The 14,249-nt window shown below is 29.6% G+C and overlaps 1 protein-coding gene across 3 annotated transcripts; it reads right to left on the bottom strand.

The window, feature by feature from the left end:
- Positions 1-530: 530 nt before the first annotated feature.
- LOC129906384 (diacylglycerol O-acyltransferase 2-like) lies at positions 531-13,849 on the bottom strand. 3 transcript variants are annotated; one of them, XM_055982131.1, is made up of 6 exons: positions 13,632-13,849; positions 1,695-1,792; positions 1,500-1,631; positions 1,093-1,437; positions 835-1,034; positions 531-779 (listed from the first exon to the last, which is right to left on the bottom strand). In XM_055982131.1, the coding sequence occupies exons 1-6, from the start codon at positions 13,761-13,763 to the stop codon at positions 622-624; spliced, it is 1,065 nt and encodes a 354-aa protein (XP_055838106.1). In that variant the 5' UTR covers positions 13,764-13,849; the 3' UTR covers positions 531-621. The 3 variants fall into 3 exon arrangements, with proteins under 3 accessions (XP_055838106.1, XP_055838105.1, XP_055838107.1); XM_055982130.1 differs by lacking the exon at positions 13,632-13,849 and adding an exon at positions 8,668-8,918; XM_055982132.1 differs by lacking the exon at positions 13,632-13,849 and adding an exon at positions 4,221-4,367.
- Positions 13,850-14,249: the final 400 nt, after the last annotated feature.

The raw sequence follows: 14,249 nt of genomic DNA, 5'->3' as shown, positions 1-14,249 counted from the left end.
AAAACGCATATTAACTGAATAATGGTCGTTTATATGACTACATAGAATATTAGTTTATTTATTGTGAATTTGTTTTATCCAATTCGAAGGAGATTGAATAGCAGAGTGAAAAAATATTTATTTCATTAGTTTTGGATGCGTAGTTTTGTTCTCCAAAACTTTTGAATTTTGCAACTTTGGGGCCTCTAAATGGTGATTTTCACTTTTTGAAAATGAGGCAAGTCACTTTTAAAAATGTGGCATCAATTTTTAAAATGACGCGCGTTACTTTTGAAAAATGGGTGCAGCACTTACTTAAGAATTTTGACTTTAAATAAGAATCAAGTTATTGCGTACTTACTTTGAAATTGAGTAAGTACTTGAAATTTAGATTTTTGAAAGAGCATACATTTTGTAATACCTACCTACAACTTATTAGTGTTATAGTGCGTTTAATTTCGTTTCGGTCAAAACTTGGAGCATGACTCTGAGCATTCATCCATCTTCGATACTAAGATTAATATCGTTTATAATTCAAAAAAACGGTTCAGTAATTTCTTTTCTAAAGTATTTTTATTTACAAAATCTGTTAACGTATAAAAAAACTAACCCCACTTAAAGTTCTACTTAATTTCCTTAAACTTATTTCATTACTAAAAATATCTTTTCTGATTCTGGAATATATTTAGCCTTATGTGTTTCAAATAGTGCATTCAAATCGTCCATAAATTTCTGATGATACTTTTCAACGTCTTCTTTTTTCGGGTTATCAGATTTTGGTACATCAATTGGAGCGCCAACTATAAAACAAAAACTGTCAATTAAAATTCCTAAAACCAAGACCAAATAACTTACCAACTTGTACAATACGCCTACGCTGCGGTAGCATGCCAATATTGTATTGGAAAAATCCTCTACCCAAAATAATTAACGGAGCAATGCCAGTGACTTTTTTCACCATCAATTGCATATTTCTAACAAATGAATTTGGTGGATTATCCAATTGATCAAATACATCAACTTCACCAAATGAAAATACTGGCACAATGGCAGCACTGAAATCACTCAAATAAATTAATTGATCTTGAAATAATGAAACTAACATCATCTTACCCTGCTTGCATGGCTAATTTTACGAAACCTTTTCGCTCTTTAATTGTAATGATGTATTTGCCAGGTTTCGAGTCGAGGGCTTCCCGTGCTCCACCTACAACCACTGCAACAGCTGATGCAGTATATCCATCAGCAGCATTTAATGGATCATTGGGATCATGTGAAGTTGTCAAATTGTTTAAAAGAGATTTCCTTGTCACCGATATTAAGCCCCATAACTTGACAATATGACGCCAAAATGGTGTACTAAATTGAAATGCCAAAGTTCCTGCTTTTGGACGAACTTTTGGAAATAGTTCATCCCATTTCGAAATGTCCACTCCCATATTTGTGAAGATACCAATTCTACAAAAAAAAAGTTACTTTTATTTAAAAGGTGGGAGGGGGTTACAATTTGATTTATTTACCCAGCTACTCCATGTGGATAGCATGCTAGAAGATAGTTCCTGTTTGGTGGTAGTTCTTCGGTTTTCACAAGTTCCACTGGAAAGTAGTCCCGAAAATGTTTCCAAAAGAAATTATCTCTCATCCATCTCCATCTAAAATAAACAATAAATTATACAATAATTATCAAGAATGCTTTGTAAATTAGAAATTCTTACCCTGAGCCTCTGACTTCATTTTCAGACTTTTCCTTGTCGAAATAAATCCAGATTCCGTATGCAATTAACAGAGCTTTCAGATAATAATTTCCAAATATCTAGAATTGAACAAAAAAAAAGAACGAAAATCCAATAAAATGTTATTTCAAATTTATAATTTTTAAGAAATTTTAGAAGTTAAGTCTTAAAGTTAAAATTTATTTGTCATATTCCTGGACTTGTAAGCCTCAGATACCTTAAAAATTGAGAATCAAAGCTCGCTTTGCACTACCTTTGTAGCAGAGGTAAACAAAGTAGTACTGTAGGATAAAATTCATAATATTATACAGAATTACTGTTTGGATTCTAATAGTTCACATCCAGTTTTGTTTAAAGCTGTAAAGCTTCATAGAAGCAGGATTGTCCGGTGTCAATAGCACCAGATAAAGCTTCATTCAAGGAACAAGGGTTCTTCAAAACCTAACGGTACTAGAATATAACCTCTAGATGGGCTTTACAAACAAGAAGAATATTTCCATATGAATTGTCTTAAAGTTTAAGGTCTGTCAAAATGTATGTTTCACGGAAAAAAAAAACTGGAAACCTAATTATTAGAGAGAATCTAACTTCTACTTGTCACAATCACAAGCTTCACTGTTACCATTTGGGACCCAGAACTTACAGATTAGCACAAGAATAAAATGTTCTTCAATTTTACATAAAAATGCATTCCTTTATTAAGCACAAAAAAACATAAACTTTTTTGTATTCAAAATGGCGGCCAGAATTTATGTTTCATAATAAATATTGAATATTTTGGAGTTGTATGGTTGCCAACTATGTTTTAAGGTTATTATTAGAAAACATGACATAATGAAAAATTTCAATGTACAAGAAAACTGAGAATTTATATTTTCGGTAAACCAAAATATACTTTTCTAATAGAATTTAATATTCTAATTCAAATCCTAAGTCGAAAAAAATCTATGACATCATGTTTCGTAGATAAAAATTATTTTTGAACCTCTTATATTTCAAAAACGTGACGTCATAGCTTTTTTTCAACTTTTTATATATTATTATTATAATTAAATCTATTAGAAAAAATATTTTGGTTAACCCTAAAATATTCAATTTTTTTATGAAACATAAATAGAAAAGGTGTTAATTTAAAAAAATATAAATGAAATAGCGTAATAAGAGGTCTATATGTTTTACCTACTAATTTTTTTTCATAATTTTTATTTTTTTTTTTTTTCATGGAGTATGAATTCCATATTTAAGATCTAAAAATTGTCTGACCTAAATTAAGCCAAATTTCTAACTAATCTACGATTTAAAAATAAATTCTATTTAAAGGCTTATTCTGGCCGCTATTTTGAATACAAAAAAGTTGGCATTTTTTTTCGTATTCTTTATACAAATATCCTTTAGTGTACCAAATTTCATGACATTTCGTCAATAAATGGCCTTGCAAATGAATTTTAACGCCAAAAAGCACCAAATGCACCACTGTGTGGATTTGAGTTTAGCGGTCATTCGGACGGAATAAACCTGCCGATTTATATTTTTCGCAAAAAACCGTTATATCTAAAAAAAAAAACAAGGTGTAAAGCTCTTGTAAATTTTAAAAGCTGCCTCTATATAAATTTTAACGAACATTTGGTTGATGATCTGAGAAATTATTTAGGGCAAAATTTAGTTAAATGAAAATTTTTTTAGTTATTTGACTTTTTTGTGAAAAAACTAAAAATGCAGTTTTACTGGAATTGCTTTGAACATTAGGTCTGCAAAGTTTAATCAACATCGTTAGAGCCGTTTTCGAGTAATTTGCTATAACTTGAAAAATTTGTATCTACCAAATTTGTGAGACCCACTTTTTCGGATATTTTCTACAATTTTGTTCGAAAGGGTAGGTACTTGTGAATGTCACTCACTTTTAACCCTATTACTTGATTAAAGATATGCTTAAATTTATCCATCGACTAATACAGCGGCCTTCTACTTGGCAGGCTTCAAGATTCAGTTCCTCAGTTTCAGTTCCAGGACCAAAAGCCTCGTTAAAAATAAAAACTTTCTAGTAAAAAAAATAGCTTATGTGACGAACTTGTTCCCAATTAATCAATCGGCTTTTTTGTTATTTTTTTAATATTATCGATATTCTCTTATCATACATTTATTAGTTTCTTGTGTTTTGAATAATTAAACTTAATAAAATCGATTTGCTCAAATAAAAATAATAGATATCGCCGGCTTATGACAGATTGAGTTTTTTATCTGAAATCAATTGCTAAACCAAAAATCAATAATCTACCAACGATTCTTTTAAAATTCTAAGAAATTTATAAAAAAAATTGAAAAAAACTGTAGGTAAAGAATTACATACGTATTTTAACATATAATAAAAACACAAAGTTAGTTCTTTAAAAGCTTTTGCATGTCTCTCAAAAAAGAGTTTATAATACCTATATTGTAAAAGGTGCTTAAGACTGAAGACTGAAGCAATTAATCAAAAACAAATTGTATCACAATATTATTGTCTCTTACCAATAAAAGAATAAACATTAGATGTGAACACAGCCCAATACCTAACATAAGAAATATGTAAAATCCAACTGTAAAAGTTTGTATTCTTCTTTGCGGTGGAATATTCACCGGTGCCCATTGGATTTTAACCATTTTTTTTTTTTTATTAATTTATATTCTATTTCTGCAAACGTTTTAATTCCTTCAATATCGGAATAACACTACTTAAAAATTAAGAAATATTAATTTGTAACCAAAAATATTATAAACTCATTGCTTATTACCCATTTTTGTGGGTAGGTAACTTGAAAGTTTCTTAAAATCGAAAAACTGTTATCAATCATTGATAAATGTTTAATAATTTGATTAACGAATGAATCGCTGTTTCGTGGGTAATATGTAGTCATACTGATCTGGAAGTGGGTATATTATTTATAGACACACATTACTATAATAGGCCTATTAATTCAGCCGACATACAATTTTGTCTGGCCTTTGAAGAAGATCATCGATCGTAATAAACACATGTTCGAGCAATGTCCAAAGTATTGAGAAACTTTTCTTATCATTATCAGTCATACCTGGACTTGGGCAATGTCTCTTCGGTTGTTGTTAACGAACTTACACAATTTATTGTTTTTTTTTTTTTTAGATAACAATTCAATTTCAAAACCAGTGAGAAATAATTTTGCTTTTTGATTTGTCTTTGTGCCCACATAGTACAGTTAAAATAGGCATTTATAAAATAAAAAATTGTTAGACTCATGAAACTGCTTTTGGGATAAGAACCAAGGATACAAAAAGTCTATAAAAAAGTTGGGTGGAAGGGTGTTTTTTCGCGGACATGAGGGGGTTAAGGTCAAGAATATAGTGCAAAATATTGTGTGTGGAATATCATTATATGACACATGTTTTTAAAGTAATTTTTTATGCTGAATCTAATGACATAAAAATAAAGTCAATACGATTGCTCTAAGAAAAGTTATTGCCGATTAAAAACCAGAGTGCTTGTTTTTCGACCTCAACAGGTAAAATATAACCGAAACCCATGTGAAAAACATGCTACCCTAATGAAATTAGGGATGAAGGTTTTAGATAAAGCAGCGACAAAGGATTCATAAAGTTCTTAAAAATATTTTTGGTTAAAGGGTGTTTTTTTTTTTATGGGTTGAGTTATGTTTGAGAAAGGTATCATAACAGCTGACTTATATTTTATTAATTTTTAAAACTTGGTGAAAAGCTTTTGGTTGGTATAAAAATTAAGAATCTATAAAGTGTACAAAATTATTTTGAGTGAAAGGGTGTTTTTTTTTTAAGAAATGATGAAATTCGGAACTAGTACCACAAAAACTGGGAAAAAATTGTTACACCAATGAAAATTGGTAAAAATGTTTCATTTATAACACAAACCAAGAACCCAAAAAGTCTATATAAATATTTTAGATGAAAGGGTGTTTTTGTTTGGGAAATAGGGAAAATCCACGAAAAAGTCCGATAAAATCAATGGTGAAAAAGGTTCCCTTACGAAATTCATTGAATATGTTCTCTTTCCCATTGGAATTACGAATAAAACAAATCTATACATTTTTTTCATGTGAAAGGGTGTTTTTCTCAGGTGTAGAGAAAATATGGGTATATTTGAAAAAGTGTGTAATACTAGAGTACTATTATTGGTAGATTATTGAAATTCAGCAATTATGTTACTTTTAAGATAAGAAACAAGAATCTTAAGTGTCTTTAAGAATATCATTATTAATAGGGTGTTTTTTTGGATGAAAACAAAAATGATGGGTCACCCTAATGAAATTTGGTAAAAACATTGAATCTAAGATAGAAAGCAAGAATAAAGAGTTTTCATACAAAAAAATTTAAGTGAATGGGCTTTTTGGGACCACTTACAAATTTTACTGTCTCTTCGAAAAAAACACCCTTTCACTTAAACTTTTTATTCTTACTTTCTATTCTAAATTTAATGTTTTTACCAAATTTCAACCCTTTCATCTAAAATATTTATATAGACTTTTGGGGTTCTTGGTTTCTGTTATAAATGAAACATTTTTACCAATTTTCATTGGTGTAACAATTTTTTTGGTTTTAGTTCCGAATTTCATCATTTCTTAAAAAAAAATCGATGGCTTCGGCTCAAACTCGAAAAACTGGTTTTAAGCTCTCATTGATCCCCTCTACGGTCCTATGAAAAAAATTGCACGATCTAATTTTTACCATTTCAGCTTAATTTTTTGTACATCCCGACTGGACTAAAAAGAAACTTTTCCATGTATGCAACTATACAATATAGGTACCTAAAACACGAGCACATAAATGATGTTTGAATTAAATGAATCGCAGATTTTTGTGTGTTTTTACCGACTTCCAAAAAGGAGGAGGTATTCAATTCGCCTGTTATTTTTTTGTTTTTATGTTTGTTACCTCATAACTTTGGACTGAGTGAACCAATTTTGATGATTCCTTTTGTATTGAAAAGCTGGTGGCTACAATGTGGTCCCATTTCAATTTCGTTCAGTAATAGCCATAGGAACTATTAGAAAAACAATAAAACCCAGTTTTGATCTATGGAAGCCGGTTTTGTTTTTTGATAAAAAAGATTATTTTTATCTTATGATAAAATAAAGCTGACAAATCAGCATATTATTCGCATCCCCCAAACCATGATTATTATGGGAAAAGTGGTTTCAGTTAAATTTTATGAATTTAATATGTTGTAGTTTTATCTGCATGGGTGCAACATTGTTTGCAAAGACTGCATACATTCCGAAAAGACTGAAATCATTTGAATGCAGTCAATTAATTTATAAAAAAAAGATTGCATTCATTTCACGAAAAACGATTGGTGATTGCAAAATTTGAAGCCGTTATATTTTTCGTATAGATTTGAGTCCAGAAAACTCGAAAATCTTATCTAAAAAAAATATTTATTGATAGGTTTTCGAGATATGATTTTTCAAAGTTTTTGTAGCTGTTTTTTCCAGCCTACTTAGTAAGAGACTAATCTGAACAGAAATCCAGCGCCTGATTAATACCTATATTTCCTATAAGTTTGAGATTTTTGCAGACTTTTAAAAATTCCAAAAAAATAAAAGACCACTCAAAAATGTACCTAAAAATTAGTTGTTTTTCAAACATTTTTATTTCAAAATACAGGGCCTATGAAAAAAATCCGTATTAGACCCCTAATTTTTTTTTTAATATCTTTCTAATGGTGTAACTCAAATTTCTGTGCAAAATTTTGCGTACCTGTAATAAGTGTTTTGTCGAAGGTCTATGACTGCAAAAAACCTTCACAACTTGGTTTTTCAATACCGTTTTTAACTATTGAATAAATTTGTCTATCATTTTAAAAAAAAGTCAACTCTTTACGACTTACCGTTTAGAAAATAGCCTCTTTTTTCAATGTCGTGTTACCCCTATTTACCCAATAAAATCTTAAATTTTTGTTTGCCTTAAACTTTCTCCTCTCTTTGATTTAAAAAAAAAAATTAAGAAAATAAGTCAGTCGGTGTTCCCGGTTAGCGAACGTACACAAAACCAAACTTTAATATATATAATAGATGACCATTTTTGTAACGATCAATATTTTCGACTTTTTCTGTTACTTTTTAAGTTTTTGTCTATAACTTGAAAAGCAAGCCGAATTTGAAAATTGGTGTTAAGTAATTTTTTGTAGATAATTAAATTTCCTATGGATATGTATCCTTTTAAAAAAAAATTAAAATTGAAATATTGTAGAAAAACTATTCAAAAAAGAGAAAAAAACCAAATTTTTGATGTTTTTACTAAATGGTCTGTTTTAATAATTTGAGCATTTATAGATATTGAAGATAAAAAGGAGCAAAGAAGGTACTTTATCTTTCAACGAAATGGTCACAAAACTTGAATACGGCTAAAATTGGATAAAATATGGACTTTGAAAATCTATAGTATTTTTGGTTTTTTTGAACCATTTTTCTGTAACACAAACAAAAAAGTGCGGTATTATTGCAACTTAAAAAAGACACAAAGGTGACAAAGCATTGTTAAATGTTATCAAAAAGAAAGAAAAGACAATCAGAAATTATTTATTAAATTTTGTTATAAATTCAGAAAGCATTTACCTACCTACTTATTGTAATTTTTCTTTCAACTCTTGACCTTCTTTGCATTACTTCAAACTTTTCAAGGTATTTCTCAAAGTTCTAAGAGAATCACATCTATTGCATGCTTATTATTATAGATTAATAAGTATTGTGAGATTATGACACATTTTCTATTTATAATAATTTCTTACTAATTTTATGTTTAGTATAACAAACGGGTCATTAATATGTGACACATGTGGGTAACGTGTAAATTATAAAAATTTTGCAATTAAACTCGCGTATTGATAACAATTTAACCAATACTGGTTGACTCACTGTTCTTCCGGATTTGAGGATATAATCACTTGAATAGAGGACAATTATTCTCTCACCAGCAAGAATATGTAGTAGCAATGTGAAGCTAAACAAACACCATAAGCAAGGAATATATAAACCGCAGTTGTAAAAGTTTGTATTCTCCTTTCCAAAGGGACATTTATTGGTGCCCACTCGACTTTCAACATATTATTTTTCAAAATTTACGAATTAAATATTCTACAAATAAAATTTACACCACGTGGGAACTTCCTCTCGTTTTGAATGTTCAATACAGATAGACAGACATACTGAAAACATTCCATTTGACTTTTGATATTTTTATTCATTTTCCATCACGCTGCGCTGTGTCCAGTATAGAGGGCTATCGCTCATTTGTTGAGACAAATCATAGCCACACGCTGATAAATAGCAAAAACATAAATAGCATTTTTTTGTTGTTTTGTAATGAAATGTTAAGTAAACGTGATTTGAAATGTGATTATATGAATGTTCAATGTTCACGCATCAGGAAAATGCAAAAAGACTGAGAGTTTGAGTTTTATCAGCAGTTGGACTTTTTCTTGTGTTATTGGCAGAAAAAGGAAACTTTGAGATTTCATAAAGAAAGTCAAACTTGAGATAACAATCAGACATGTCATAAAGATGTCTGTATGTCTGTCTATAGATATCTGGAGGAAGACTGTACTTTCTCGATTTGTGTTTTGCACCAGAGGGCGTTCGAATCTCAAGATAATCCAATACTTTTTTATTTTATTTTTTTTGCTTACAAATAATTTTTAAGTGAAATAATTCTAATAATTTTTGATCAAAGCTTACAAGAGTATCCGAAGCCTATTGGAAGGTAAGAAACTATGAACGCTGCAGTACGAAACTACTGAGATCTGACCTGTAAGACCACTGAATTTGAAAGAGTTTTCACCCCCAAATGCTATTTTTTTTTTTTTTTTTTTTTTTTTTTTCAAACCTGCCAGGTTCGATTGCCCAAGATTAGGCCAAGTGTTTTTTCTGGCAACACCCTTAGTTCTAAAATTATAACGTAATAATTTTTTTTCACCTCGAAAATCCCAAAACGCTTGCAAAGGATAGCCCAACTTTTTTTTTCTTTATTCCACCAGCTTTTATTTTCGCTACCCTACTCTTAGTTTAAAAATTATTGAAGCATTATTTTGTATGCACCTCAAAAAAAAAAGAAGTACGCATACACCACAGTGACCTTTTTAATTTATAACTTAGAAAAAGCATGTAAATCTACTAGTTTGGGTACTGCGCTTTAAATGTTGTCTATTTGACTCAGAATTCTTACTTGTATATAAAAACATTTTTTCAAGTGTAAAAATCGTTGATTTTTTTTGGTTTGCCATATGAGCATCCAGTTTAATCTAGCCAAACTTTTTTCAAAAGATACAACAATTATAAAATGGAGTGCGGTGATTTCTTTCTCAGTACTAAAATAGTACTTTTTATACCATTCTCAACTAACCATGGTAATTCCAATAAATTATATCTTTTTTTTTTTCGTTAGCCCTCCCTTAGTTCAAAAATTATGACAAAAAAAAAAACTTTTTTCAAATTGGGCAGGTTCAGAAACGTTAGGCACTAAATATTTAGGTAATTTCTCGGTCTCTGATTGGTCAGCTGTCAAAAAAAATCTTTCCAATTTAGGTAATTTTATTGGAAAGCTAACTGGAAAGTTAGGCAAGAAAATTTTCCCTAAACATTTAGGAAAGTTTTTCTTGTCAGCATGACAGCAGATTGTTTTTATTTAAAGAATAAATTTAGCAAAATTGAATTTATTTGTATGAAAAACGAGTAAAAATTGCATTATCGGTTATAATTAATATTATTTATTCATTAAAGTTCAGTGAAATTTGGTGTCTTGCCCATGCGATCTGTAAAATACTTAAGTAAATTTCGAAATTTGACAATAGCATCATATCCAAACTTATTTAGGCAATTTACTCAAATTTCCGTTCAGAAAATGACGTTGCCTAAATATCTAGCCCCTAATATTTCCTGAACGTGCCCATTACCAACCTCTTAAAAAACAAATTTTGATTGAAGTGAATAAAAACTAATATTTCGATAATTTTTAAAAAATGTCTGTGGTGAACAGAGATGCGTTTTGTTTTAAGATGGTGTGATTTAAAGTTGGCATCGTCTAATTTTAAGGTGCCTCTTTTTCACCGTGCATAGAAATTTAAGGATTCGAAAAAAATCGAACTCTTAGAAAATAGGCTGTAAGGATTTTTATTAAAATTGTACCTGTGTTGTCACAAATAAGATTGATATACTAAAATAAAAAAAAGTTTTATAAGTTAAAATGATATGGATCTCGGCAAAGATTTAAGGGATCAACTGAAAATTAAACGGGCAGATGACAACTCATTTTCGCAAGTGTTTGAAGATGCAACAAAAATAGCTGAATTCATTGACATTGACGTTCGCACCCTTCGGTTCAAACTACAGGCAAATATTTTCGTGTTACTATTTTCAATCCTGTTCTCGAATTCTATGTAATAGACCTTGGAGACAAATTTACAAACCATGAAAACATACTAAAAGGGTTTTCCGTTCTTTTCAAGAATTATTCGTCAATTTAATGAAACTTTTGAGTTTTACCAGACATATTTGGCTGCTGGAATTAGAAACATGGAAGAGATACTTGATCCGAAGGAATAATACTTCCTCTAAGAACTTATTGGAAGAAAGGTTTCCTAATAAATATATTTTATTAAAGATAGTAGCTACACTGCCGGTTTAAACGTCAACTCCCGAAAGAACTTTCTACAGTTTAAAGAAAACAGCTGTACCTTGGAAAAACGCATTTGGACTAAAGGTCACTTAAACTTTTAAAGTAAATTAAATTTCACAAAGTTCACTAATAAACAAAAAAAGAGGTTGTCTGTAAAGCCGGTTTACGGACGATGATTTTACGTGATAACGTCGTCGTAAGAAAACAGGTTGTGTGCTTTTAAAATGAGCCATTTGAAGCGTTTATTTATTTCAAACAATCATAATTTACAAAAAAAAGCTAAAAAAAATACCTTTTTTCTTTTCTCATTATATTAATTTTTTTATTTTAAAAGCTCACAAAAAAAATTATACCATTAAAAAGCCAAATATTTCTTCTAAATAATAAAACCATTTTTAAACTTTTACAATGAGCAAAAAGTATTAAAATAATTTATTTAAAACAATCATTTTCATCCAAAAAAGCAAAGAAAACATGTAAATTTATCTTCTCACGCTATTAAATTCATTTTTTTTTAACAATCTATAAAAATTTTTACATCATCTGAAAGATTATTGTCTTAGCTAAAAATATATATATAGATCAAGTCTATGAGACATCTACAAAAAGAACTAGAATTTTTTAAACTCGATGAAATTTCATCAAAAAAAGCAAAAAAAATATTTATTTTTATGTTCTCATGCTATTAAATGCATTTTTACCCTAACAACCTATAACAACAATTTTATACCATGTGAAAGCTTATTGTTTCACCTTTCAAATGACATATCAATCTCATTTCAAAAATGCCTACAAGAGAAGTTAGAATTTTTTAAAGTCAACCATGTGGAATTTCTAGACTGAGATTACGGTACTTCCCACACTGGACTGTTCATGGCGCAACAGATTTCCACTGGTGGTTTGATGTTTTTCTAGATTTAACATTGTGTGGCTTGTAGTTAGTCTAGCGTTATGTGTGATATACCAAATGAAAGGTAATTGTATCAGGATGCACATAAATAGTTAATCAAATTTCTATCTGCTCTTGGTAAAAAGTTATAACCTGTTGAATTCTAAAATTTTATTTTACCCTTATCTCAAAATTGTGTTTACAAAAATGATTGAAATTTTGCACACATATAGTCGTAGTCATGGTCTATTACTCCATATATAATATTCCTCTATCTATTAAAGAAAAAAAGGTAAAAATAAAAAACGATGAAAATCGGTTAAAAACGGTCAGTCAAAACTCTTTTAACGATACCAATTTGCACATGTATGCACATTTATCAGCCCTACATGTCCCATATAAAAACTACCCAAAAATACCCCTAAAAAAGTAAGTATTTTTAAAAAATTCATATTTCGAAACGCAGAGTGTTGGAATAAAATCCGTATGAGACGCCTGATTTTTTTTTTCCTTCATATTTCACCTGGCACCTTTAGAATTGTCAAAAAAAATGTCCCTTTACCCATAATCAACATTTTGTCATACCCACAACACCTGATCAACGTTCAAACAAAACGTTATAGCGGAGTTCCAGAATTTTTTAGAATTTTTTCTTAAATGCAGTTATCCTTAAATTATTCTCATCTATCTATAACAAAAAGAACCAATTCTCTACGATTACGCGTTTAGATTTTAGCCCAAATTTCATCTCTCCGTTTTACCCCTGTTTACCCTATTAAATGACTGAATTTTTAAAAATCCTTCAATTGGATTAAGCTTTAGGTTATTATCTTTCAAATAAGCTATAGAAGATTTTTGAATCTCTAATAGTTTATTTTTAATTGAAATTTTTTGCCGCACTGCGAAAGTGCGAGAGTGGAACGGGAGAAAATGGCGCCACTTATTTGTGGTGGCTGCCATGGTTCATCGATTTATAAGACGTTATCACGTCAAAAAAATAAAAATTATTCATTGTTTACGTTTTCTTCTTTACTAATCAGAAGAGTTTTTGGCGGAAGTAAACTCATACACCAGAGATTTACTTTAATTTTTTTATAAACTTTTGAAAAAATAGTTTATAAATATGAAACGCGAAACGTCTTGTAGAACCAGTTTTGAACTTGAGAAATTTTTGCAATTTCACATTATAAAATAATAATTCAATCCAGTCATTTTATTACAAAAAATATATCATTAAAATGCATTTTTAATTTTGATCGGATTTCAAGCCAGAAGCTCCGGCATTATAGTCCATCACAATAACAATTAATCTACGAGGTAGTTCTCCATATCAGTCACGATTAATACTATCATGTCATAAATGAATTTATTCTTACCACTAAGAGCAAGAAATACAGATGACAGCTGAGTATAACACCAAAAATTGTAAATATATAGACTGCTGTTGTAAAAGTTTGGAATCTCCTTTGAGGAGTAACATTAGTTGGAGCCCACTCAATTTTCACCATATTGATGAATAAAAACTTTTGTTATCAATAAAATATTATAATATCAAACTTAATAAAATATAATTTCAACAGAAATTATTGCACTTTTTCACTTTATGAAAGTATAAATAAAACTAAATAAACTGCTAACAAGTGAAAAGGAAATAGTAGCCGCCTTTTAAATTACCTATCGCAATTTTTTTTTCATATCTTTGCTGATAAAGTTTTGAAATCTATTGATTTACATGAGATTTCATTCCATGAACTTTAGTTAACTACAACATTAATGGTGTACGTGCTATGCACTGATAAGTTTTCGGAGTTATGAACTTAGGCCTACAATCTTTATCTTTTATTTTTTTACGCGCCGCGCCCGGCCGATATCGTCACAATAATCTCAATGGCGCTTATCATTGACACTGATGTGCTATATGCTGGTAATTCTTTGAATTGGTGAAGGTTTACGCTATTACTCGGTTTACCAAAATCAAGAATTGTCCGTTGAAT

Source organism: Episyrphus balteatus, chromosome 1 (assembly GCF_945859705.1).
Source record: "Episyrphus balteatus chromosome 1, idEpiBalt1.1, whole genome shotgun sequence".
Classification (NCBI taxonomy): domain Eukaryota; kingdom Metazoa; phylum Arthropoda; class Insecta; order Diptera; family Syrphidae; genus Episyrphus; species Episyrphus balteatus.
The sequence above is the reverse complement of the archived record's forward strand: the minus strand, read 5'-3'. Positions and strand labels throughout refer to the sequence as shown.